The 24,784-nt window shown below is 42.2% G+C and overlaps 2 protein-coding genes across 2 annotated transcripts in view; both read right to left on the bottom strand.

Annotated features, from left to right (window-relative positions):
• Positions 1–5,138, bottom strand: part of kif19 (kinesin family member 19) — a gene marked incomplete at its 5' end in the record, with an annotated part of 30,168 nt that extends 25,030 nt beyond the window's left edge. The window contains 2 exons of the mRNA XM_080516834.1: positions 2,015–2,095; positions 5,100–5,138. Coding sequence (XP_080372960.1) covers positions 2,015–2,095; positions 5,100–5,138 — 120 coding nt within the window. The remainder of the gene's footprint in view (positions 1–2,014; positions 2,096–5,099) is intronic.
• Positions 5,139–6,973: 1,835 nt separating this feature from the next.
• The window catches only part of ttyh2 (tweety family member 2), a 60,150-nt gene continuing 42,339 nt past the window's right edge, over positions 6,974–24,784 (bottom strand). Inside the window, exons 6-14 of the mRNA XM_080517380.1 lie at positions 19,823–19,895; positions 16,646–16,715; positions 16,425–16,480; positions 12,515–12,607; positions 12,299–12,391; positions 11,978–12,120; positions 10,875–11,063; positions 10,330–10,408; positions 6,974–7,979 (exon numbers count right to left, since the gene is read on the bottom strand). Of these exons, the coding sequence (XP_080373506.1) occupies positions 7,899–7,979; positions 10,330–10,408; positions 10,875–11,063; positions 11,978–12,120; positions 12,299–12,391; positions 12,515–12,607; positions 16,425–16,480; positions 16,646–16,715; positions 19,823–19,895 (877 nt within the window). The 3' untranslated portion in view covers positions 6,974–7,898. The remainder of the gene's footprint in view (positions 7,980–10,329; positions 10,409–10,874; positions 11,064–11,977; positions 12,121–12,298; positions 12,392–12,514; positions 12,608–16,424; positions 16,481–16,645; positions 16,716–19,822; positions 19,896–24,784) is intronic.

Raw genomic sequence — 24,784 nt, 5'->3', positions numbered from 1 at the left:
TCTAATCCCATGAGCCTATTTTTTTTTAATGATGTCACTGCAGACCGGAGTGCTGATGTTGTCCTTACGACCGCCTCTAATTAAATTACTTCTGATCAGACAGACAAACAAGTCGGACCTCTGGATTAACTCGTTTCGACCTCTGGTCCAATCCTCCTAACAGCTTCTCAAAACACTCATTATCACACCCTCGCATGAATATAATGTTCTCCTCCGGTAAACAAGATAATCTCCATCACCGTGTCAGCGGCCGCGGCTCTTACTTTTCGGGATTTGTCTCGGCTGAAGAAACGCTGGCCGGCAGCTGTGGGCCCGGGTCGCGGAGCCGCCTCAGCAGGTTTCCCAGCTCATTATCATTCGCACTGTCTTCATCATCACTTCACATTCCGCCTAAACGCTCCCCACCCGGGAGCGCGCTCAGAGGCCGACCCGGCTCTCATGGAGCTTCCACGTCTCGCTCGTCCGTCTCGTAGGGCGGAGTTCACATGGTAACCAGCTCATTAACCAGCGGGTGCAGTGGTCCTGCTCCAAAAAACAACAGCCTCCGACGAGAAAACATCTGCGCTGGATGATCGGGGTTATGTCACCAACACATGAATGACTGCAGCCTGAGATCGACGTTACAGATTCTGCATGCCGCTGTGTCAAACATTGACGTGCCATTCAAAGCTGTTTACTTCGACACAGGAAAGAAAAGGAATCAAGTTTGTTTTATTAGTTAATCAAATTATGTATTTTAAAAATCTAATATTTTTTACATTTATTTATAATTTCAATCTTATACATGTGGGAATTCCTACTAAATATATGATGAACTTTTGGGTTACACCACTGGCCTGTTTTAAGTTTTAATGATCAGAAATGATCAGTTTATTGAGGTAAAGACCTGACATTTTTAAGAGAACTTTCAATTATGGATATTAAAAATACAAGTTATCAATGAAATTAATAACCTGAAATTCAGAGATTCGCTGAATTTATTTAGATTTCATGGCTATAAAATTGTTAAGCACTTTCATTAAGCGCTTGTTTCTACTACTAAATGCAAATACAGGAGTCATTCGTGATCCAAGTGACAAATAGTAAAGCATTAATGATTTCTAGCCAAACAACTGATGCTTGAAATTCACTTTGAGGAATGTAGATGCCATTTCTTTCATATTATATGCATCTGTTTTTATAACACAGGTCACCAGGTTCAACACAGACACACATTCAGAGCCACTAATTAACCTCAAACATGTGTTTTGGGAGCTTGATATTATCCCGTGCTATTCGCTGATGTACTCGATTTAAATGATGATAAGTAACTACGGGAAAAGAAAGCATTCCTTTTTGCAGCAATAGTAGTTATTCTCTGTTGTGGTTTAAGTCCGACAGACACACTCAAAGGTTTAAATGTGGCTCTTCAGATTCTCTGTAGTGGCTTGCAGAGAATTCTGTCAATAAACATTTTGCTTTCATTTTTATTTTGTTTGTGTGCCACCCAGTTTAAAAACAACAAAAAAAAATGTCCAGGCTAAGACATGAAGAAGGAAAAACAGCTACAACAGCTGGAATTGCTTAAAACGGATTAAAGTGGGGAAAGATCCATGAAAAAGAGGAAAAATTGCAATAAATAAATAAAATAAATTGAATAAAACATCTCTAAATTGAAGCTCGGAAAGCTCACGAATGCAATGTGGATTTTTAGTATGTAAAACAATGAACATATTCGGCAGCTCCAGACAAATGTCATTTGGTGGGAAAACATAAAAACAGTGGGCCAAACTCTCCGTGGCTCTTTCCCCCGGGGGCCTGAGCCCTCCAGCGTTCGGTTACGACTCTAAATGGGACATCTGAGCTTTACAAATGAGTTGGGTTTTAAAAAAGAGCAGTTGGTTCACTGAGGTCCTGCAGATACCTTATCTGTGCAGCCACATGATGACAGGAGAAACGGAGACAACAACAGCACCCCCCCCCCCCACCCACCCACCCACGCCAGAGCTGGCGGTGACCCCCGTCACCTGCTCACCTGCTCATCCAGCCTGTGGGCCGCGGTCGTCGCCCCCTCCTCCTGCTCGGCATCGCTGGTGGGTCGGATCCGTAAGGCAACCTGCGGAGCACACGGTCCATTTGTGGATTCAGTCGACATTCAATTTGATGTAAATTAGAGGTGAGGAAATGAATTCAAGCACATGAGAGGTAGATAAAGCAAGTGGCTTTATCTATAAAACAGCAGAGTGGGCTAACGCTGCACAAGAGAATGAATACAAAAGTAAAGTACACAGTTCACACGTTACATGGAATAAATTTAAGATGCAAAACAATACAAGTTAAAAGGTTATAAATAAGGGAATAACAGGTAAAAACGGACAGGGAATAGGCCTGTCTAATGGACACCACCTATAATACTCTAATGACATGAATTCCCATGTATGAATTATGTGTCTGGTTCTGCACAGATGCAGTTATTTCTCCAGTTCGGATTGAATTGATCGGCATTTATCATTTTTTAACATTCCAGTTATTTATTTTCTGCATTTTGGTGGCAGGAATATCTATTTTCAAGATATCAAGAGCAGCATCAGAAAGTGTGTGTATAGCTGATAAGGAATATAGACAAAAGGAAGCAATTGCAAAAACATGTTTGTAAAAAAAATTCTAACAAACAGCTGCAAAATGCAACAATGAGAGTTTTTTTTTTTTTTTTTGTTTTTTTTAACATGTCATTGAATTTTGCACCAGAGAGCGTCATTAAAATTCCACTTCCACTCCTGGTGCTTTGACAGGCTGATTCACGTCACTTTTAATTGCAGAAATGTTAAAAACAAGTAATGACATTTTCCTGAAATCAACAATGATGACGCACCAACGAGAATATAAAGAGGCAGCTGTTGTTTCAGAGGGTAAATTAAAAACTCTGGGAGGCACTTGATAATTAAAAAAAAAAAACAACACAGATTTTCTTTTAAGCAACACAACAGAACACTGAGACCTTAGCTGACACGTTGTGATGCTGCCATGATAATAGCAAACTGGCCTCAAAAACATGCCGTCAGGGTGAGTTTGTCAAAACACCCATAATGCAACAGCTATAGGATAAGCTTTTATTTTTTTACATTTCACTCTATTTTGCGAAATTGAAATTAGCATTATATTGAGATTGTAGTAATTTTTAGGTAATAATTGTTTGGCTTTGTGAAAATACACACCTTTTCAACATGAAGAAACACTTTAAAGTTCTAATGTAAAAGTTATTATGATGCTTGTTTGGATTTAGAGTCCGTCTCTACTTGGTTCATAAATAGTAAGACTTTTTTTAAGTCAGCAGAAAAGCTTTCAATGTTGATTAAATAAAACCAGACAATAACGGTCAGTGGGGTCATGGACTGACCTCTGACCTCCAGCATGAAAGCCCATTTTTCAATCATTTTGGAGTTGGTGTATGTCTATAATAGCAATGTGGCTCCACTTCAGCTCCACCGGGGCATCAAATAATAAGGTCGCCTCTCTGTCAGCACCCTGTGGAAGGTGTATTACATGCTGGACAAGAGAGGCCAGGCAACTGAAACAGCCACTTCAATAATTCAGGTACGAGGCGCAGAACACAGAGCAGGCCGTGTGAGGGAAAATTGAACATATAACACCAACAATGGATCCTGTTTGGAGTGATAAAAAAAAACTAACCGATGAGCAAATGGAGGAAAATACATGGAGGGCACTTCGGATGTACGACTTAACCCACTGTGACGCCTACGTTGGGAGCTTTCAGTTGGACGATTGGGAATGATTTCAGTGCAGCCTGGTCAAAGCTGCTGTAGATCTGAGTGTTGGTTTTATAAAACCTGTACCTGTATAAAATACCTGCGCACGTCCCGCACACGCACAACTAACTCCATGAGAAACACACTGTCTGGAGGAATAAAGTTTCTTTTAATGGAAAAAACAAAAACAAAATATTCAAAATCAAAAGGTTCGAGGACTACTTCTTCAGAATTAGTGATACAGATTACATGTATACGCAAGTATGAGTGGAATTAGATGCTTAATATACAACTTAAGGTGCAGAAAACTAGTACTTAGTTACAGTGATGTGAGTATTAGTACTCGTGCAGATTTGCACAGCTGTTGATATGAAAAAGGGAAAAAGTTGTGCATCTCTGTTTAAGTAGCGACGGGAAGAATACAATCACAGTACTACGTATTTAATTTTAATTTCTTATTTAATCAATTTTAAATATCAAAATGACAAGAGGTGATTTGGATATTGGGATATTGTGAATATGAGAATTAATGTTCACTCTTTCTTTTGATGGTTAAATATCTATACGGGATTTCTAGAGGGGGAAAAAACATGTAGATATTGTATAAAATCAATTACATGTTGCTTGTGTGTATCCAAATCTCAATTACACGAATAAGTGTCTCTTTTTGCAGCACAATGTTCCATTTGTTTCTATGAAGGTTTCTTACCTCACAAAAAATTTGTAAATGTCACAGTGTAAATATTGTAAATTGTACTCAATTATAAGTTAAATTAAGAGCTTGAAGGAAAAACCCATAGAAGTAGACATATTAAAAAATACTACTAAATTACAGTAATAGTCAGTGTGCACATTAGTTCATTTGTTTCCATGAAAGTTCAATTTTGTAAATTGTACTCAAATATAAGTTCTTGAACATTCAATTCAGATATAGAAATACCTTGTAATAATAGTAATCAGAGTTTTTTTTAACACATTAGTTCCACCACTAAATGATTGCCGAGATGTATTTACATGACATGTTGAAGGTTGTTGACCACTAACAGCAGTAAAATCTATAACTTAAACCACAGAATGAACTTGTATGAACCAATGAACTTGGTTTGTGCGTTTAATTCAAGGAAACAGTGAAGCCTTAAACACTAAATACGCACTTAATGGCAGTAATCAGAGTATTTCAGAAGTTCATTGAAGTGGGGAAGGTTGTTGCATCCTGACAAGCTTCTGTGTGAGCTAAACAATAAAGTTGAACATAAAGACTTCCTATGGAAGTGTAAACATACTTCCTCGTTACAGTAACGTCTTTGTACATACAAGAGTCGTTACAGAGTAAAGTGAGCAGTGTGGACTTACAGTTAACTGGTGGTCCTTCGACTCCCCGGTGTCCTTCATGATCACTGCGGGTGAAGAGGAGGATGAAGGCTGATCAGCATCAACAGCCGCGTGCGCGCAAAGGGACCATCCTGCGCGCTCCCTCCTCTCCAAAACCCCCCCACCCAAAAAAAAACAACACACACACAAAAAAACAAGAAAAACACAACGAGTGTGACGGGCTACTTCTTCCTGCCTCACTGGACACTCTCTGGGGTGTCTCTTCCACACACCCTTTTCCCCGTTTCTCCTCTCTGCGCTACTTCCCGGCCAGCCTGGCTCGGCTCAGCGCTCCGTGTGGCCGCGTCGACGCGCCGCTGCTCCTCCAGCTTTTACGCGCAGCCGCAGCGGCTCCGCGGCGCAACATTAATTCACCTGATCGGAGAGCCGCAGCAGCAGACAGACAGACAGACAGAGAGACAGAGAGGCACACAGGCGGAGGTAACAGTCCACCTGCTGCACTCACTCACTCCGCCTGCAGCTGTTTGTTATTGCGTCCCTGCGTGCGCGTCGTCCTTGGAGACACCGAGGCACCATCAAGTCAGCTGCTAGACAACAGCGGCACTTCCGATTGGAAAATAAAACAATTTTCTAACACGAGACTGTGCAATCACTCCTGTTCAAGCTCTAATTGAAGCTTAGATATGACAATACTGCTATTTAACAGATGCTGAGCTGGACCGCCTCATAATAAAAACTATCTCTAATAATCCCTCTCCAAAAAAGACTGATCTGTAAATATTATGCAATAATTATCCATCGTGTCCTTTTATAGCATGCTTTACTTCCATAGCCAAAAAAACAAAAACAACAACATGTAACAGGACCTATATTTTTTGCCATAGAAATAAAGATTGTGATCAGACGTGTTAAAACGATGTCATATAGATGAAATTATTCCCAATTCAAGTCTGGGATTAAAGGCTTTTCTCTTGAGAGAAAGGCTGACCTACACCTGCCTACCTACAACCTTCCCACACCTACATTAACCTGGGTATGGCTACATTGCTCTACAACCTTAAATTGGATACGATTGGATGTATCTGGTAAATATGTTAATGATTTACGAAATTTAACTAGTCGGAAGGCAGTTATTCTTTCATTTTGCTGGAGCTTGCTTGTGAAAACCAATGAATCCTCCTGGATGAAAGGCGGAATATCAAAAACCTGAAACAAGCAAGCCTTCTTTTGTGGAAACTTGACAAAACAGATTTCTGAATTTATGAATTAAAAAAAAAAGAAAAAGAAACAACCTTGGTGACCTAGACTGTACAAAAAACATTATTGATTTATAGTCGTATTTTGGCTCTTATTATGAAAACAATCATCACTTTTCTGCATGATGTTGCCATGACAACGCTCTCCATTTGATTTAGAAATAATGTTTTTGTTGAATAATTTAAGTGCTCCTCCTGTATGTAGTTTTTGTGTTTTCAACCCTGATATACGTTGGAGACAGAAATACCTTTTATTGCCCTTCGAGCTTCACTTCCTGAATGCTTAATATGTTTTAAGAAAATAGTTTCGTCTGAGGCCTGAACATATCTAAAGGGTTACATTATTATCCAATGTGTTACACTATGGCGACACCTGCTGGAGATTCTTTGCAATTGCATCTTGAAGCATCTTACAGCAATTTTAGGTTAATATGTGATTTGATTGGAAAATAAAACTATAGAGACTATAGAAACTATGCCAAAGCATGAACTTAATCCAGTTTGAAGACATTTTTACATGGATATTTATTTTTCTGATTTTTACTGCCGACATCTGTACTTTGTTAGCCAGAGTACTCTTCAGAAAAAAAACACCCAACAAGAAAATAAAGACTCATTTACATGTACTGAAGGCTGGTTTATTGGTCTGGGGGCCACACACGCATTTAAAACCACTTTCAGTGCCTGTACAGTGTAACATGCAGAAAACAAAACAAAAGGATTAAATGGCACTGCATGTGATAAATCCCTACAGAAAAGGAATGTTAGTCAATACAAACCAACACTGTTTGGATGGTTTGACAATATTTACCTGAATATTCTCGTTAATCATCTCTGTGGTAATTTGCTTGTTACATTATTCAGGGTAAATGATGTCCCGGCTCTTGAGGAAATACAAAAAATAGTGATTCTATGTGACACAAAACTAGAAAACATATAAAAATGGCACGCATTTTTAAACAAAAAAAACAAAAAACAAAAAAGAAACAAAAGTAAGACAGTCTGTTATATTACAATCTATTTACACACGTGGAGAGCTGCTTCCACTTTTGTGTGCGTGTGTGTGTGTGTATGTGTGTGTGTGAATGTAAATACATCAGCATCAGCTCCTGCCAGTGTTTGTCTGCTGTGCTCCACAAAGCGCAATAGAAAGAAAATAAGATGTTTACATTTGTTTCACATCTTTGGGAACCTGAATGTGGGTAAAACACACTTTTATTTCAAAGCTTTAAATGTGTTTAGACAAAGTAAACTATAAGATGATCCATGTTTTGATTTTCTTTCTAAAACATTTATCAGGACTTGTCTACAATTTTCAACATTTATGTAAAAAAAAAAAAAAGAAAAGAAAAAAAAAAGCAGGTTAAATCCGAGAGTCGACAAATTCCCAACGACAAGGACAGAAAAGTCACGAAGGGGCTCACAACGATAAAGTATGGCCGCCGCTGGGCTCCTGTTGTCGTCCCGTCCTAAAGAGATGCCGTGTCCCAGCAGCCTCACGCTCCTCACCTATCCGAGGCGAGTGACGCCGTTTCGCTGCGGCAGTACTTCACTTCCAGATAGTCTATGCCCGGAAGTCATTTCCAAAGTGTCTGCTCTGCTCCTCGGTCATGGACAGATAGGTGGCTCTCATAGTGGGGGAGTACTGTGGAGGGAACAAACAGGTTAATGACACTTTCTCAGGTGTGTGTGTGTGTGTGTGTGGGGGGGGGAGTTTAAAGAAGTCATCCACTGAAAATCCATCTTCTCAGGATCATAGGGTTAAAACTGGCCTGCAAGGCACTCAGTGATAGCAGCTTCATTGTTTACAGTGGTTGCCATAGCAATGTGCATCACAAACTTGTTTTTTGTTGCTGGATTTCTGCGCTTGCCATGTAAACGTACAAAGTTTTCTAAACGATCAAAAACGGAAAAGTTGTGGAACAAAAAATGTCTTTTTTTTTAAATGATGTGTTTTTCACTTGTGTAAACGAGGCCTGAATCAGCTTCATTAGCCCAAAAAAAAACAATTCTCGGGTAAAATATATAAATTAAAAGGGAAGTAAAACCAGTTAAAACAGCAAAAAAGGTTTTTAAACTACATATAAGATTATAATGTAAAACCACAGACTAAAAATAAGTAAGTTACTTTTAAAACAGGCTATCATGTCTAAAAACAAGATTTAAAATCTTGACAATTGCCAAATAATTGGCAATATAACAGCTGTTGATGAAATTCAATAGGAGTTTTGTATACTTTATAAAAACACAAAGGCAACTTCCTTTTTATGATGTTTATAAAAGATGGTTTCCAGTGGAGGATTTCTTCACATTGTCCCTACCAGACTAACAAGAGATGCACTTATTTTAGAGAGACTCTTTAAATACACAGCTCTTAACCACTTCCCCGGTAAAGCAAAGTCAGAATTATCACAAAAGACACCCGCTGTTGGATATTTTAATATTTAGTGGCTGTACTGAGTGATTGCAATAAGACGGCATGCACAGGGGGGGGGGGGGCTGACCGTGAAGGGACATCAACTACAGGACCAGCCTGTGAAGAAGACTTGATCTAAGTGAGACACAGAGATGAAGAAAAACAAGAAAAACAAAACACCATGCCAAAGAGGAATCATAAAAAAGAAACACATAGAGAAAACTGCACAGAGCGAGGAAGGGGTGGGGGGGAGGGGGGGGGGGTGGGGTGAGGGGAGAGAAAAACCTGAGAAAGAGTAGAAAAGACTTACTCGATTTCTATACTGCTGAGAGTATACCTCCAAAAGTTGATTTAAAAAGAAAGAGCGAATACAGAAAATGAAAGACAGACATACAGACAAACAAAGAAAAAAAATATAGATTTAAAAGAAGCTGTTAGCTGAAGACGACTGCATGGTGCTGCACAGTTGTAGTCATGAGGGAGGACTGAATAATGCAGGACTCGCTGGTCTTAATTAGAAACATCACATTTTCTCTTTGCTGGAGCAGAAAGTGAAGGATATTGACGGCAGTGGAACACCATCAGAATATACACTGAAACCTGTGCATGGATAAAAGTCTCCCCTTTAAATCAGGGGTGCCAAACATTTTAGTTCAGGGGCCAAATGCAGTACAATTTCATTTCGAGTGGGCCGGGCTGGTAAAATAGTAAAATAATAACCTTTAAATTTAAACTTTAAAATGTTCCTTCATTGTGGTGCGGAGAGCATGTGACGAAAATTAAGATATTTCTACAATTATCGCACAAAATGACTAAAATCTAAGCATAAAACCAACTTGAATGATGCTTTCTGGTGCAAAATACAGTGAAATGTCCAAAAATACTTCTCCTCCAGCTGTTGCATTACGGGTGTTTTTACAAACTCACCTTGACAGGAGAGCTTTGAGCTTTTTAATGCTAGTTAGCTATCTTTAAGGGCAGCAGCACAGCATCTCCGCTCGGGTCTCAGTGTTGTATCGTGTCTGCTACGGTTCAGATGTCTGTGATAGTTTTCTTTGAAATCTTTGGCCGGATTGGAGCCTCTTGCCGGCCGGCCGGCTTTGGCCCACGGGCCTCGTGTTTGACACCCCTGCATTGTTAAACAACGTCATGGCGGGGGTGGAGAGAACTCTTCACTACCTCCTTACGAAACACATTTACTCACGCATTTCTGCAGCGCATCACGAAGATGTCTGTGCCTCGTGAAAATTTCATGTAAAATGTTTCTATTTTTAACCGGCTGACATAACAAAAGTCCCAGGAGGGGGCAAATTCACACCGAGAGGAAGCAAAGCTTGAGCAGGTTTATGGGTTAAGACCTGCGCGGCTTTCCCCCGGGGAATCAGACCTGAGAGGCTAAATGATGTTCTGCTCTGATTAAATATTAACGTGGCTTCTGCTTGCTTGGAAGTCAAAACGGCAAGGCGAAGGCACCGAGTGAGGAAGAGGTGGAAAACGTCGCTAAGAGTTTCCCGTGTTGTTGTCAGTGTGTTTTGTCGTGGCGTTATAAGAAAGACTTGGCCTCTGGGACCCAACGCACCGAGGGGGGTGGAGAGCCTCGTCCTATCAGAGGAACGTTCTCGTACCTTGGGTTTCCCCCGAAAAGAGCCGTGTGGTTCCTGCAGACACAGAGAAAGAAGTGTGTGTGTGTGTGCGTGCTGTGACAGAACAGTGTGTTGTTCTGCTCTTCATATCTCCACAACAGCTGAGAACACACACACACACACACACACACACACACACACACACACACACACACACACACACACACACACACACACACACACACACACACACACACACACACACTCTGAATATCACTCGTACAGATGTGAACACATTGAGTTTTGAATTTGGTGTTTCCACTTTGTTTACTGTACTTTTCCCACACGCACGCACGCACGCACGCACGCACGCACGCACACACACACACACACACACACACACACACACACACACACACACACACACACACACACACACACACACACACACACACACACACACACAGACACACACACACACACACACACACACACACACACACCAGTGAAGATAGAGACCAGACGTCCTGTTCTCACTCACATGTACTCAGACATGGGGGCGTTGGAGACGGCGGGGGGTGCGGGGGGGTGCAGGCTGTTCTGGCTGCCCATGCTGCTGCTGTAGCTGCAGAAGCTGTGCATGTTGGCGTGGTTGGGGTTCTGAGAGCCCATCCTCCTCGCCCGCGGGTTGAACGGGTCCTCCTCGTCCATGTCGTCGTAGTCTCGCTCTCTGGAAGCAGAGAGAAGAGTCAGAAAATGCTCCGTGTTTAAAAAAGCCATGTGGGTTTTTTTTTTTTTACACTCTGAGAAGAATCTCAGCTTTCCTGAGATTTACCAGAGATTTAGCAGATGATGAGAAAACACCAGCTCTGCTGTCAGGAAAGTCTTTATTACCCACAATGTGGAGATTTGTCATTAAGTTTCCCCTGATAAAACCATTACAACAAAACACAGACACAAAGGAAGCCCGTTCACGATACGTAAATCACACTTCAGTATTGTCATCTATTTTACTGGATCAATATTTATAAATGTTTGTGTTAGTTTGAGTCTGCAGTTTCTCACAAACTGCCAACGTGGTGAGAGAACATCACCGCAGCGTGAACTCAGGATTCACGTACGAGACGTTTGAACTGTAATGCAGCTGCCAGCCACTAGTCGGGGCTACAGAACGGGTCAGTTTCATCGTCAAAATATAAAGATCAAATTTTCCTGAGACCTTGGCTCAGTCAGACTTCTCTCTTCTGGCCCTCTAAGTACAAGGTGTCAACAAGATGTTGACGAGTGCAGAGATGTTAAAAAAGTTTACATCCCTGGTAGGATTCGGCTTCACATCATGTATTAAATCTCAAATAATTATCGATATAAGTTTGTTTGGCTGATGGTTGTAGCCTTTATGACTGACTTGTGAACTGCGATTTTTTACTTTATTGATTGAAGATACAGGAACATATGATTTATTAAAACTGGTACTTATGACATCTACGTTGCTTATTATTTGCTTTTTAAATCCCAGCCTGTACAGCACACACTTTATCCCGACACTTGATCGTACGTTTGCAGCCAAACCTCTCCAGTCTGGGACGTGCTTAAGATTTTCGAGGGCGGGAAGGGCGGGCGAGCCGAGCCCGAGAACAAACTGACCTGCAGGCGATTTGCCTCCACGCCCTGGGAATGGCACACAGCATGAGGGTGAAGGCACAGGCTGCCAGGACGGAGAAGAGGCAGAGGTACATCACACCCTCCACCCCGTCGTAACACACTCCCACCATGGCGTCCAGGTAGTCCTGAGGACGTCGACACATTTATACATGGCTTGTGATTCACTCTTCACAGGGTGACGTTTATCATTACTCTGACACAATTTCTTAAAAAAAAAAGCTTCTATATATTTCAGTTTAATGCTAAAAACCCACTCAGGTTGACCTGGTTGTGTGATGCTAATTAAGATGCAGTGAGCCAAACCTTGTTGAGCCCCCTGCAGTCCAGCAGGGCGGTCAGCTGGTGCAAACTGGCCTCCGAGGAGTTGAGCAAATGCTGGATGCCCAGCAGATCTCTCTGTGGAGAGGTCAACAAGCACATCACTGAGCATCACTTGCTTCTCATGATACTCCCGTAGCGTTTCATAATCCCCCTCCACAGGCCACGGCGTAAAGTGGCAGCGTGTTGCGTGAGCCATACCTCGGCTGTCGGGAACAGAGGCACAGCGAACTGCAGCAGGCCCTGGATCTGGATCTGCATGGTGGTGAGAGACCTCTGGAAGATGGTCAGAGGCTGCAGGCGGCAGAGTGAAGAGCAGGAGAGTGAATTACAGAGGCCTCTGAAGCTCATTCGAAACACAGAGTCTGACTGAGGTGTTGCTAAATGACTTTATGTTCATAAAGACCAGGGGTGTCAAACACTAGGCCGGTCCCACAAGAGCCTCCGATCTGGCCCGAGAAAAGACGAAAGGAATTGTATACATTTCAAAGAAAACATAGATTAGCGGACACAACACGACACTGAGACCCGATCTGAGATATGGGTGATGCTGCCATGAGAAGACAGCAACTCGGTTGCACTTTGAAGGGCCACTTTGACAAAACACTGATAATGCAACAGTTTTTGGGGACATTTCACTGTATTTTGCACCAAAATGTACCATTAAAATTGGCTTGATCTTGAAATTATAGTCATTTTAGTAGAAATTGTTGGATTTTTGCAAACATTGTCATCGTGCGTAATTGGTACCACAACACTGAAAAACTTGAAAGCCTAAACTTAAAGGTTATTATGACACTATTTTACCGGTCCGGCTGACTCAAGATGTCCCCTGAACTAAAATGAGTTTGACACCACCTCAACAAACTTCCAAAACCTGAACAGAGAAGCAGAATAAACCATGTTATGTAATTTTCAAGGCTTTTTTCCTTTGTGAGCCTTTAAAGTTTATCTGGTCTAAACAAGCGAGAAATGAAAATGAAGTACCGATATGTGGAAAGATTTCCGATGAATTTCAGAAGAAATACATTTCCCAGCACTATTAGGGGAATGGCTATTAGGAGGCAGTTTTACTACAGCTGTTTGTCGAGTTGTTTATCCAAGTTAACAGCCATAAAGGCGTCTATAAAATATATCTAAGTTGATTCTACTCAGCTACATCTGCTGGACTTGTCCATATTCTATCTCACAGATTCAGACTTTATATCACATAAACATGCTGAATCAAATGTGATCATGTGAAGAGGTGCATAATGGATTATCATGTAGGTTCTTCTTTTCACCAACAGAGGGCAAAACAGGCTTTCACATATCACCCCGATGTCACAGAACACTCTTACCCAAACCTACAGACAGCACCTTGATGTCACCATTTTTTTCCCCCTCCTTTAATTAACAAGCACAACCATAAATGAATCAATCTGTCACATCTGCAACGTGAAACTCTGCCTCCTTAGCTATCTAGCGTGGGAAAACCTCTGGCCTATGGCACAATGTTAAATTGAAACAGGATACGGCCAATTACCTCAACTATCCATAAATGTAATTGCCTTCCTGTGATCTGACAGTTCTTCCACTGGATGGAGAGGACCGGGGTCCAGGAGCTACTCAGTCTAATGGAGCCGTCTCGTTCGGCTTTTCTGCTTCAGCTTGGCCGAGTTTGTTCTGAGGTGAGCAGAGTGAAAGTAGGACACAGGAACTGTATGGAGGAGTGAGAAACGGAGAAGAAGAGAAAGAGAAGTAGAAAGAAATGGAGTTGGCAGAGGAGTGTTGCCCCGAGCGATGAAATAGAAGGGCACGGGGGGGAGATCGACAGGGCAGCGCAGAGACACTGCAGCCCAGTGTGTGTGCATGTGTGTGTGTGTGTATATATATATATATATATATATATGAAAAAACATTTGACAATCGGTGTGAATTGCTGTCTGCCGGCTTGCTGGTGAACTATGCGCCTGTTCGCGATCAGCAGAAAAAGACAGCCAAGTTTGTTTAGGAGGGAGAGGGACGCTGGTCTGCCCTCTGCTCCAGAGGAATTTCTACCACATGACAAGATCGGAGGAGGAGGAGGAGGAGGAGGAGGAGGAAGGTTCTTGGTAGTTCCATCTAATCTGCTCTTCATAGTCTTCGCCTTGAAGCTTTGCATCATTCTGACATTCTGTCGAACGAATCCAGAAAAACCAGAAACGTGGAAACAACTCTGACGGAGCAGGAGGACGGATCGGCGACTCTCTAAATGCTCTGCTTGAATCGTGAGGGGAAGACGGGCTGTAATTCAGACCGACGGAGCTGCACAGAAAGAAAAGATTCTGACAAAGGCCGAGAGGCAGGAAATAACTGAATCCAGCAGAGAACAGTGGAAAGACGTGTGGAGACTGAGCAGCATTTGCTTAATAAAATCCTTCTTTTGTTTGTTGGTTAAAGTCCTGTTTCTCCTTACAGTTTGGTTTTGGTAAAACATTTCTGATTGATGCTTTCAATTTAAAAATAATGGAGGGAGAAAAAGCATTCTGAAACCTGAGCGATGCGCAGAAACTTATGAAGTGAATGTTACAACATCTGTTCTGTTTAGAGGCTCAGCAGAATATTCAGTAATTCTTTTGCAAATTGAACATAATATTCTTTTTTTTTTTCCCGCCCTTGTTCTGTTCGGCAGCATGGGCAGACAATATGATGTGATTCAGAGCCTTCTGATGTCAGAACAGTTTTTACAAGAACTGTGCTCAGTGTTTAAGCACAGTTTTATAATAATCTAGTCAAAAATATATGTAGCAATTGTACCTAATGTTTTCTGCTGAAGACTTAACAACCAATTTAGTTAGATACAAATATACAAACATGCACACAATAACAATATTTTGGCAGTACGGCTCTTCAAGAAACTCCTCAACAACTTATGATTCAGATATGATTTCCTGTCACAGGAATAGAAGTATGCCTTCTCACCTAAAATGTTATTACTATGTTAACTTGTATGTAGCATGAATCAATGTCACATGTTATCATATTTATAGCCTTGGGTAATTTGCAATGGCCCTCGCTGGGCCTTAAGAGACAAAAATAACACAAATGTACAATGAAAATGACAGAAAAAAAATATAATAAAATACACACTGCTGGAATTCTTTACAGCAGGGTGCCGGCCATATTTTAGTTCACTGCAACGCTGTGAGTATTCGTGATGAAAATTTCTATTTTAACAATTACGACTGAAAATGATCAAATTCTCAACATAAAGCCAATTTCAATACAGTGAAATATCTAATAACTTGCTGTGAGGCTGATGTTAATTTGGTAACTATATCTGCTATTAAATAAAGTATCCAGTATCCAGTCTGTATCACCCCCCCCCCCCCCCCCCCCCCCCCCCCCAGGTTGTGTACATGTGTAAGACATAAGACTGAAAATTCCCTTAAAAACAGCACTCAGGAAATGATTTCCCAGTCGTGACAAACTTTATGGCTCTCAAAATATGAACTTTCCAGCCAAATAGTAGTTGTGTTAAACCATTTGGACGTTGAGCTGCACCTGCATGAATCCCGGGGGCAAAATACTTTAACTTCCTTCTTTCCCAGCTCGCACTGGGGTCATTTCAACTATTCCTAACACACAAGCGGATTTGAAGATGATACAATCATCCAAAATTGTGATTTTTATCTTGAGATTGGACTCCAGCTTGGGAACCACTGAACTGAAACATAATCATCACACATCTGGATGTGTAAAACAGCTGCTGAGAACTTAATCATTAGAAAAAACAAACATTGCCTCAAGAAAGGATCTTTTTCACGAGGAAACTGTTAGGATTTGTGTCACTGAACTCCCAAAACCAATCAGAGGTTATGATCTTCAGTTGACGCTGTGGAATCAGCTACGATCAAAGAGAAATCTGCCGTTAGTTAGCACGTTGGGCCACAAGTCATTGCTGTTGGTTGTGTTTTTCCACGTTCCTCTGGAGACAGAGGATGAGTGTTTTGAAAAAGGTACGTTTTCTGTGGCTCCAAGCACAATTGCCACGTAAACGGACACCCATTCAGTTTTCCGTTTTCACTCGGGCCTGGGTCGTTATCAGCCATTGTTGCGTAGTATCTCAGTATTACAGCGTGTTTCCTACCTGCTGGAAGGGGTTGGAGAGAGTCTGGTTGCAGTAAAGGTAGTAATGAACAATATCTGTGAAAAATACAGAAGCAAACAGAAACAATGTCAAAGATTTGTTCCCCCCCCCCCCCCGCAATCAAGTCTGGTAAACAAACCAGCGTCATGAGAAAAGCTCAACGCTCTCGTTCAATTTGATAACGGCTCCATCAAGGCGGCGTTATTTACACTGGAGCTTACCGGCGCCGATGATCCCCTTTGTTTGACTCATGATGTACTTGTCGGGGGACACGCAGAAGTCGCTTGTTCCCTGAAATCAAACAGAAGGAATGAGAGCAGTGAAGAGGAAACACAAACACATCACTCCAAGCATGAAAAACTAAAAAAACTAAAAAAAAAAAAAAAAAAAAAAAAAAAGACTAATTATGAAAAAAAAAGCATCACAGTTATGAGCTAAATGATGCAAAGTTGTTAATCTTTTACTACATCTCTAAAGTCCGACGATCGTGTTTTGTACTTTTTGACTGAATAAAAGAATAAAATCCTCTTAATCATGTCTCGACTGGTATGTTTTTTTTTTTTTTTTCCTTCTGCTAACAAGGAAGCTTGCCTTGGCTCGATGACCAAAGTGAGGAGCAGAACTGTGCAGTCTGAATGCTAAAAGTCCCGCGGGCTCGGGACAAACACTTCTTGCACGAAGCTCAACCTTCTCAGGGGGGGCGACGCTAATGAGCCCCCCCACACAGAGGAGACGGAGGAGCCCGGGCTCGCGCCATAGCCGAGCTACTTTGTTAGAAACAAGCCATATCAGGAGCAAGTCTGTTGGAATTCCTGCAGGGACACCACTGGTTCTGGCTGTCGGTAATTAGGAGCTCTGCAGACAGGGGTGGATTTGCATTTATTTCCCGTGTATTCAGGCAATAATCTAGTTGCGGTAAATGAACTCGCGCATTACCGTTTGTCAGTGTCGCCTCTGTAAGCCCACATGACCCTCCCAAGTTATTAAAAAAAAAAAAAAAAAGAAAGAAAACAGCTGAATTGTGGTGTTTTTTTTGTTCCCCGGCTGTGGTCGATCATTAGAGCAACACATCCTCATTTATAATGGAGGCGCCGTGGCTTTACAGGTTCATCCCAGAGTCGGTGAAGAGGAGGTGGCACGGCAAAGATTCTCAGACCTCTTTTAGTATCTCGGTTACAGGGGGACGCACAGCTCACATATCAGGCAAGAAAGAACCTTTTCAGACCTCATTTATATGAAAAAGTCTCAAGTTCACACAGCAACGTTTTGAGAAAGGATGTCCTTTCACACGGAAATAGCAGAGCCGCTAAAAACGTAGGTAGTTTTCATACTGGGCCACCAGTGGGTATTTTTTCCACCTTGGAGGCTACTATGGAAACAATATGGTACCGAACTATTGCTCAGGTGGTAATGTTCAATCCAGTGACTGTTCTTTGAATCTCTCTACCTAAGAAGTCTCTTTAACAAGACTCTGGAATCTGGAGGATCAAGAATAAACACACTTTTCTGCTCCAGATATCCTTATAACATCTTTGAAAACACTATTGTCTGGTCCCGATATCTTTAGAACAACTCTGAACAAAATTTTTTTCCTCTTTGCTGTGAATGCATTTTTTCTTTTCATATTTTTCACCTGAAAAAGGAATCGCACTTTTCTAATCAAAATATCTCAAGACCACTGAAACGGTAGTGAGCAAACACCCTGTTTTCTGCTCCAGGCATCTCTAGAACAGCTGAGAGAACCAGCTCTATATCAATCCAATGTGAGCAGGTTATTGTATGACACCATGCGGCTGAAGAAAATAAAACTTTGGGGAAAACTTGGTGAGAGAAGGTTCCTACGAGCAGTTTCTGTAAGGTCACATGATTGATTCCTCATGTGAAGATGGGGAGCAATGCGGGCTTTACTGACCTTTTCTACACTGCTTTTGGTCGCACACGCACACGCACACGCACACACACACACACACACACACACACACACACACACACACACACACACACACACACACACACACACACACACACACACACACACACAGAGTAACAGATAGATAGATTACCACGCAAATCCATTTGGGGCTTTCATGCTCCTTAAAAGGGCAAACTCCAAACTTTTGACAGCAAATTAATGGCCGAGTTTCTGTAACATTCACGTGAATAATTGTAGTTTCTTTCCTCCTCTTGTTGAGATAATTGTCACACCTACAGTGTTCCAGATTAGCCACCCAGAGGCAGAGGAAACCTGAGATCAAATGTGGGATTAACTGTCCTGAGAAGTAACATGAAAAGCCACGGCTTCATATCAATACATATCTTAATAGAAAACGGTTTGTTTCATGCTTTACAGAGGTTTCTGCTCTGCATCAGTATTGATTCTCTCCGTGTTGTTGTTGTTTTTTTGTTTGTGTCTGGTCAGTGGTAAAACCTTTGAACACAGAAATCTGTTTTCCACAAATTTTCAACTCTGAACTCAGCAGAGGAGCAGCGAGACGCCTTGGTAAGAACGCCATGTTCCACATTCCTCATTCCGCTACGAGCCCACATGTTTTCACGGTAACAATAGAGAACTCAGTCAAGGTCTTTGATTTGTGAGCAGATCCAGGACACAGGGAAGCAGTGAACTGAAGACAAGGTGAGCAGTTTTCATCCAGCTGAATCTTTCTTGTTGTTTATATCAGTCCAACACCAGTGTGTGTGTGTGTGTGTGTGTGTGAGTTAGTTTGTCGCCACGGGGCCATGACAGCAGAAAACACAGGACAATATTTGACTCTAATCTGAGTAATTCAAGCTTGTGCAACAATGCTGGATTCATCTTTTTCGCCACTCTATTTTTAGCTGTTTGAGATCAAGAAGCGCAGGAGGCGACAGACCGCTAAGTACCATCAGGGGAATTTCAGATTGAGGCACAAAAAGCTTTTCAGATGAGGCTGCGAGGTCTTTTTCTCTTCTTCGCAGAGTTTACAACAAATTTAAAAGCTAATTAATAATAAAGTCCAACAATTGGCAGGTTTATAGGTATTTACATGTACTGCTATAATATGTTTCTTAAAACACTATTCAGGTGAGAAACAGTGAAAAGTTTTTCGGGGTCAGCTTACGACAGTCGTCCTCAACCGTTTTTGCACCATGGACCGGTTTTAAGCAGCTTAGTTTTTTTTGCAGACAGGCGAGATGGTGAATGAAAAGGCCTTAAAGATGCATGGGGAAAAAAAAATATGACAACAGTGTTTGGAGCCATTGAAAACATAACTTTTAGAAAACTCCGTCTCTGTGGAAACGGGGGAAAGCGTGAAATCGCTGCTACTGCGTGCCACCGCAGCCGTAGTAAATAGTTGTTCTGCACATGCTCAGTAGTTGTCAATAACAATCTGCGATGAAGACGTGAAGAGGCTCACCACGGCTGTCGCGAGGTCGGCCCCCAGAGAAGCCCAGCTCAGGATCAACGTCAGCACTCCGAACACCATCATCCTGCAGGGACACAGCGACAGAGAAACTCAATCCCTCGTCCTTTTCTTTTGTGTTCATCCTCAATATTCACTGAAACCGGTTGATACGCTTGTTTGTTTATTTGTTGGATGCATTTTGGTGTCAGCGAAAGCTGACGGGAAACACAAGAGACACGTTGACACTTTGAGGCGCGCACCATGTCGCATTGTTCTGGTCTGAGCACAAAAGGCTTTCAGGGACAGTTTAAAAAAAAAAGTAGGTCACTCAGTCTCGTTGTGGAGGAGCTCAGAGCACATTAGGCGATGACTGAAGTTATGCATGTGAAATGGAGGAAAATAGACCTGATGGCTAAAAATAAGTCTTATGTTGCGGATCAAAGTGTCCAGAAATTGAGTCAGGAGATCGATGGCCTTGAGCCCGTTTTTACACATTCGGCCTTGTTTTGATGCCATGCTCAGGTTGGGAAAAACACACAACACTGAGACCTGAGCCCAGATGTCCGCAGGAGGGCCAGCTTCATCGATGCTCAAATTCATGTTGTGAGGGTTTGTTTGTAAAAACATGCATAATGCAACAGCTAAACGCTAAGTTTTTTGGGGGGGAAATTTCAATGTATTTTGCACCAGAGGGTTTCATTAAAATTGGCTTTATGTTGAGATTATAGATATTTTTTGTAGTAATTGTTTGTTGTGTGAAATTATTGACATTTTCATCCTGATACACTGCGTCACAATAAAGAAAAACTCAGGTTAAAGGTTGTTATGGCATTATTTTACTGGTATGGCCCACTCTGGATGAGACGTTGTATGTCGTGTAATTTGCTTGATGCCCCTCGATTATAAATACGTTTTACTAATTTATTTCAACCATTGACCACAATACTGTATCTTAGAAAGGAATCAGAAAATCATGGTGCTGTGTGGCCTGAATGTAATCATTAAAGTGTCTCCATGGAAACAATAATATCGACAGGCATTTTATGAGGTTGTGCACAGGTAAAGTAAATAATCATTTATTGCAACCAATTCATTATTTTGGCTTCAGCATGTCATAAACTGAAGAAAATGAGCAGTGTAATATGCAGCGAACACAAGTTAATCTGTGTGAATTGATAGAAATGAAAGGGTTAATTAGCAGGAGTTCGCGTGAGCTGTGTGGAAAGGAGGGTGGGTGTCGTCAGCCTGTGGTCAACAGACAGTCAGAGGTCGTGTTGATTTCTACGGCCGATGACGATTCTGGAGGCTCAACATGCAGTTTGATGAAGCGAGGAATGCTTATCTGCTCCATTGGCCTCCTTCTGACTGCAGGATGCATGGGCGGTCCTGCACCGGGGAGGATTAGAGGCTAATACAAATAATCCACATCAGTGAGGATGTCAGTTTATCAGAAAATGAAATCAAGTCCACGAGGCCACAGGGAGTCAGGAGATTAGGAGGTGTGGGTGCACGCAGGTCAGCGTTGGCGTGTCCCGACTGTCTGCGTATGCAATAAGAGAGAGGAGGGTCGATAACAAGTAACATCCCCGGAGTCGATCACCGACTCGGTGGAATGGATCATTAAAAATGATTCAACTCCTCCAGATTTTACCAATGTTTAATAAGCATTTATTTATATAACTTAATACATAAGATTCAGGAAGGATTCTTTCCCCATGAATGTCATATTTCAACTTGCTCAGCTCCCCTGGTAATCCACTCTCCACTGCACTGCATAGATAGTCAGCTCCTAACATTGAACTTACAAGGCTTCCCTCCTCTCTCGCGCTCTCTGCAGTATCTCTTCACTGTCTCACGCCTCCCTATCAGTGTTTTCACCCTTGTAGTTTGTCTCTGTCCTTCTGAGTGATAGCCAGCCCCTCACTGAGCCCTGCCGTGGAACCAGATAGGAGAGAAGAGAAAAGTGAAGCTTCATAAATCCTAATTCAATATGAAATCGCAGAAAGGCCGTTTTACTTTTTGGAGATTCACTGCTGCGTCTGGCTGCTGTATCGTTTGTGTGGACGTGCGCAGCACGCAGCAGCATTTCAAAAAAGTTGCATTCCTTCCCTTTTCTCGAGTCGCAGCATTTTCGAAAAAGTTGTTTTTCAGTGGCTCTGAGCAGCATTGTCACGTAAACAAGCACCCAAAATGTAAAATTTTCTATTTTCACGTGAAGACGTTCGTGTAAATGGTTGCCTTGGTGCTTTGAAGTGGTATCGTTACGTGATGTCTCGGGATGAGACTCGTCCACGTTGCCTGTAGACCGGACGATAGGAGCAGCTATGAATATGCTGAGTGACACCGAGTGGTGAGGCAAACGGAAGCGAAACCCTTTGATCGCTGGCAGCTCACGTCAGCGCCGAGTGAGACCACTCATTCGGTTTTGTGCTCTGGTGGGCAAAAAGCGGGATTCAGCGGAGAGCAGGAAATCGAGTGTGAAGCCGACACAACAGGCCAATAAGCCAGGAGGATGATGCCAGCAAATGGACTCACGGATGAGGTCAAGTCACTCCGAATTAAATCAGAGGCAGAAGCTTTAAACTGCCGCTGCACCTATATGGAAGACACTGTGAAGGCTTTATCCTCCTCATACGAGCCATCATTATATTTTCTAATTAAAACGGAGTGGAATGAAAGTAATGTGACCTCAAAGCAGACATGCAGGAGACCCGGGAAACTCTCAGTCAATGCCAATTAGCTTGTAATAATAATCACATCTTTCTCAGTGTCTAATTTTGGCTTCTGCCGTACGATGGTGTCGGTTATCTCCAACACCATTAGTGGCTCATGTGGCATTCACCTCATTACGATGTGTTTATGTGTCTCAAGCAGATTTCTCTTACAACCCAAAGCTCCGACGTATAGTATTTTGTAATTGTGAAAGATATGAAGACCCTGTCAAATAGAATGTTATGTGTTTGTGAACATTTATGTATACACAGTGTATATAATGAGTGGAGGAGCCTAAACACATAGTTTGTGTTGTGCAAAGGCAGAAAATATTTTCATAACCGATCGAGGCATTTTCCTACAAATATTAATTACAACAACAACAAAAAATGTGTCTTGATTGTAGCTGTTGAAAAGTTTTGAAGTCAAAGGAAAGTACCCTGTAGTAAACCATAAACATATGAGGTGGATCAACAGCATATTGAATTTTAATGAAGCACATTGACATCAAAAGTCACTAAAAACCAGATGATTAAGCTGCCAATCTATGCATGATTTGTTCATAAACTGTAAACAATAAACTATTTTCTAGTAATAAACATATAATCCTTCTTTGTGCGTAATTTTTTGTTTTTCCTCGTTTCGATATGCTACATCGAATTACATATTTCATGGAATATTTGTTTTTTTTTTGTTAATTATGAAGCACAAATTCCAACTGGAGTTCGTTTTTTTGACGTCTTCCTGTAACTACAAGCCATCTCCAGCTCGGCCTTCTGATCATGGAGGCGTGCTTTAAGTGTCAGAGCTCAGCTCGTTCTCTCGCTCCATGCCTGCAGACCTGCCAGGCTGAAAGCCGCACCGCTTCCTGCTGTCAGCATTTCAAAGGCCTGAAACTCCAACAACTCGGCACCCACCTGTCGGCTCCCAATCCTGCGTTCCCTTCGGGGACAAATTAGTATTGTGACTCACCGCTCCCTGCTGAGCGGAGTTCTATGTTTTATGAGCTGAAGATGAAGGCCAAACACTGACACTTTTACTGACATATTTTACATTTGTGTAAATATTCCACGGGATGTGGCAGACTGCAGTGTTTCCAGGGCGAGATAATTGCAGCTAATCTTGCTCTTTGTCACTCACTTTGTTGTGGAAGTCAGAACTCTTATTTTACTTCGCCAGAGAAACGTTAGCAGGAGATTTAAAGAGCTCAAATGAAGCTTAAGCTGCAAGCATCGTTGCTGGTTGCCAATTGTGTTGGGATCTCACAGAAAGGTGGTTCATTTCTGATGAAAGACAAGCTTCATTTGTTATGATATACTGTCATGACCTGTGAAGTCTGAATCTGCCAGAATCTCAGAATCTGCAGGGGTCCTGCAGACATTGCAGTCCCATGCAAATCCCTCGCCCCCTTTTTTGCTCAAAGGAGACTGACTGCCCCTATTCACTCGGCCAGCCACCGATTGGTGGAGACTCCCAGGATTCCACACCTTGGAATACCCCCACCTTACCAAAAGCATTTTGGAGAGATTCTCAAAAAACGTTTTTGCTCCTGCTCTACGACGGAGGAGGTGGATTGCTGGCAGCAGCTAACCGAGTGTTAGCATCGGGCCAACAGAATGGCTCCTTTTAGCAGATATTAAGTAATTCCCCATTTCTCGTCGTGTCACTTTGGGACCCGGCGAGCCCACTACAAGTAGCAGAGAGACTTCCAGAGTGTGGTGCGCCTGCAAACACTTCCACTCCACTGGAAGAGAGCATCCCACTTCTGACACTGACTCACGCTGGTGTGCGACGGAGCCGCGGGGCGCAGGGCGGGACGAGTTCAGCACCGCGGCTGACTGATTGAGAGAGACACTGGGACACTCGACTGAGTCAACGGAGGTCCGGGTGGATTTCATGCCCCCGTGAAAAGCTCCTTTACAAAGCGAATCGATGTGTACGCTTCATACACAGAATGAGTGTCTGTGAGCGTTCGTCAAGCAGCCATGAAGTCTCAGCACAGCGCATGAAAAGGCGTGGGAAAGAGGAACAGCTTTTGTTTCTGTTAAATGTGAAATAAAGAAAAAAAAAAAAAGATTTTTTTTCTTTTTTAAACCACAAAGCTAAATTATTAATTGAATAACTTGCAAGGCTCCAGAAGTTTGCGTCTGTTAATAAATGTGTATATTTAGCCGCCGAATGGCTCCACTGTCGCCTCTCTCTGTTTCAATTTGTTCAGGGAAACCACGCAACAGCGAGCGAGTTCAACCTGCTGCTGGCAAC

The sequence above is a fragment of the Blennius ocellaris genome, assembly GCF_963422515.1.
Source record: "Blennius ocellaris genome assembly, chromosome: 21".
NCBI classification, from domain to species: Eukaryota; Metazoa; Chordata; class Actinopteri; order Blenniiformes; family Blenniidae; genus Blennius; species Blennius ocellaris.
This window is presented reverse-complemented; position numbering and strand designations above follow the sequence as displayed.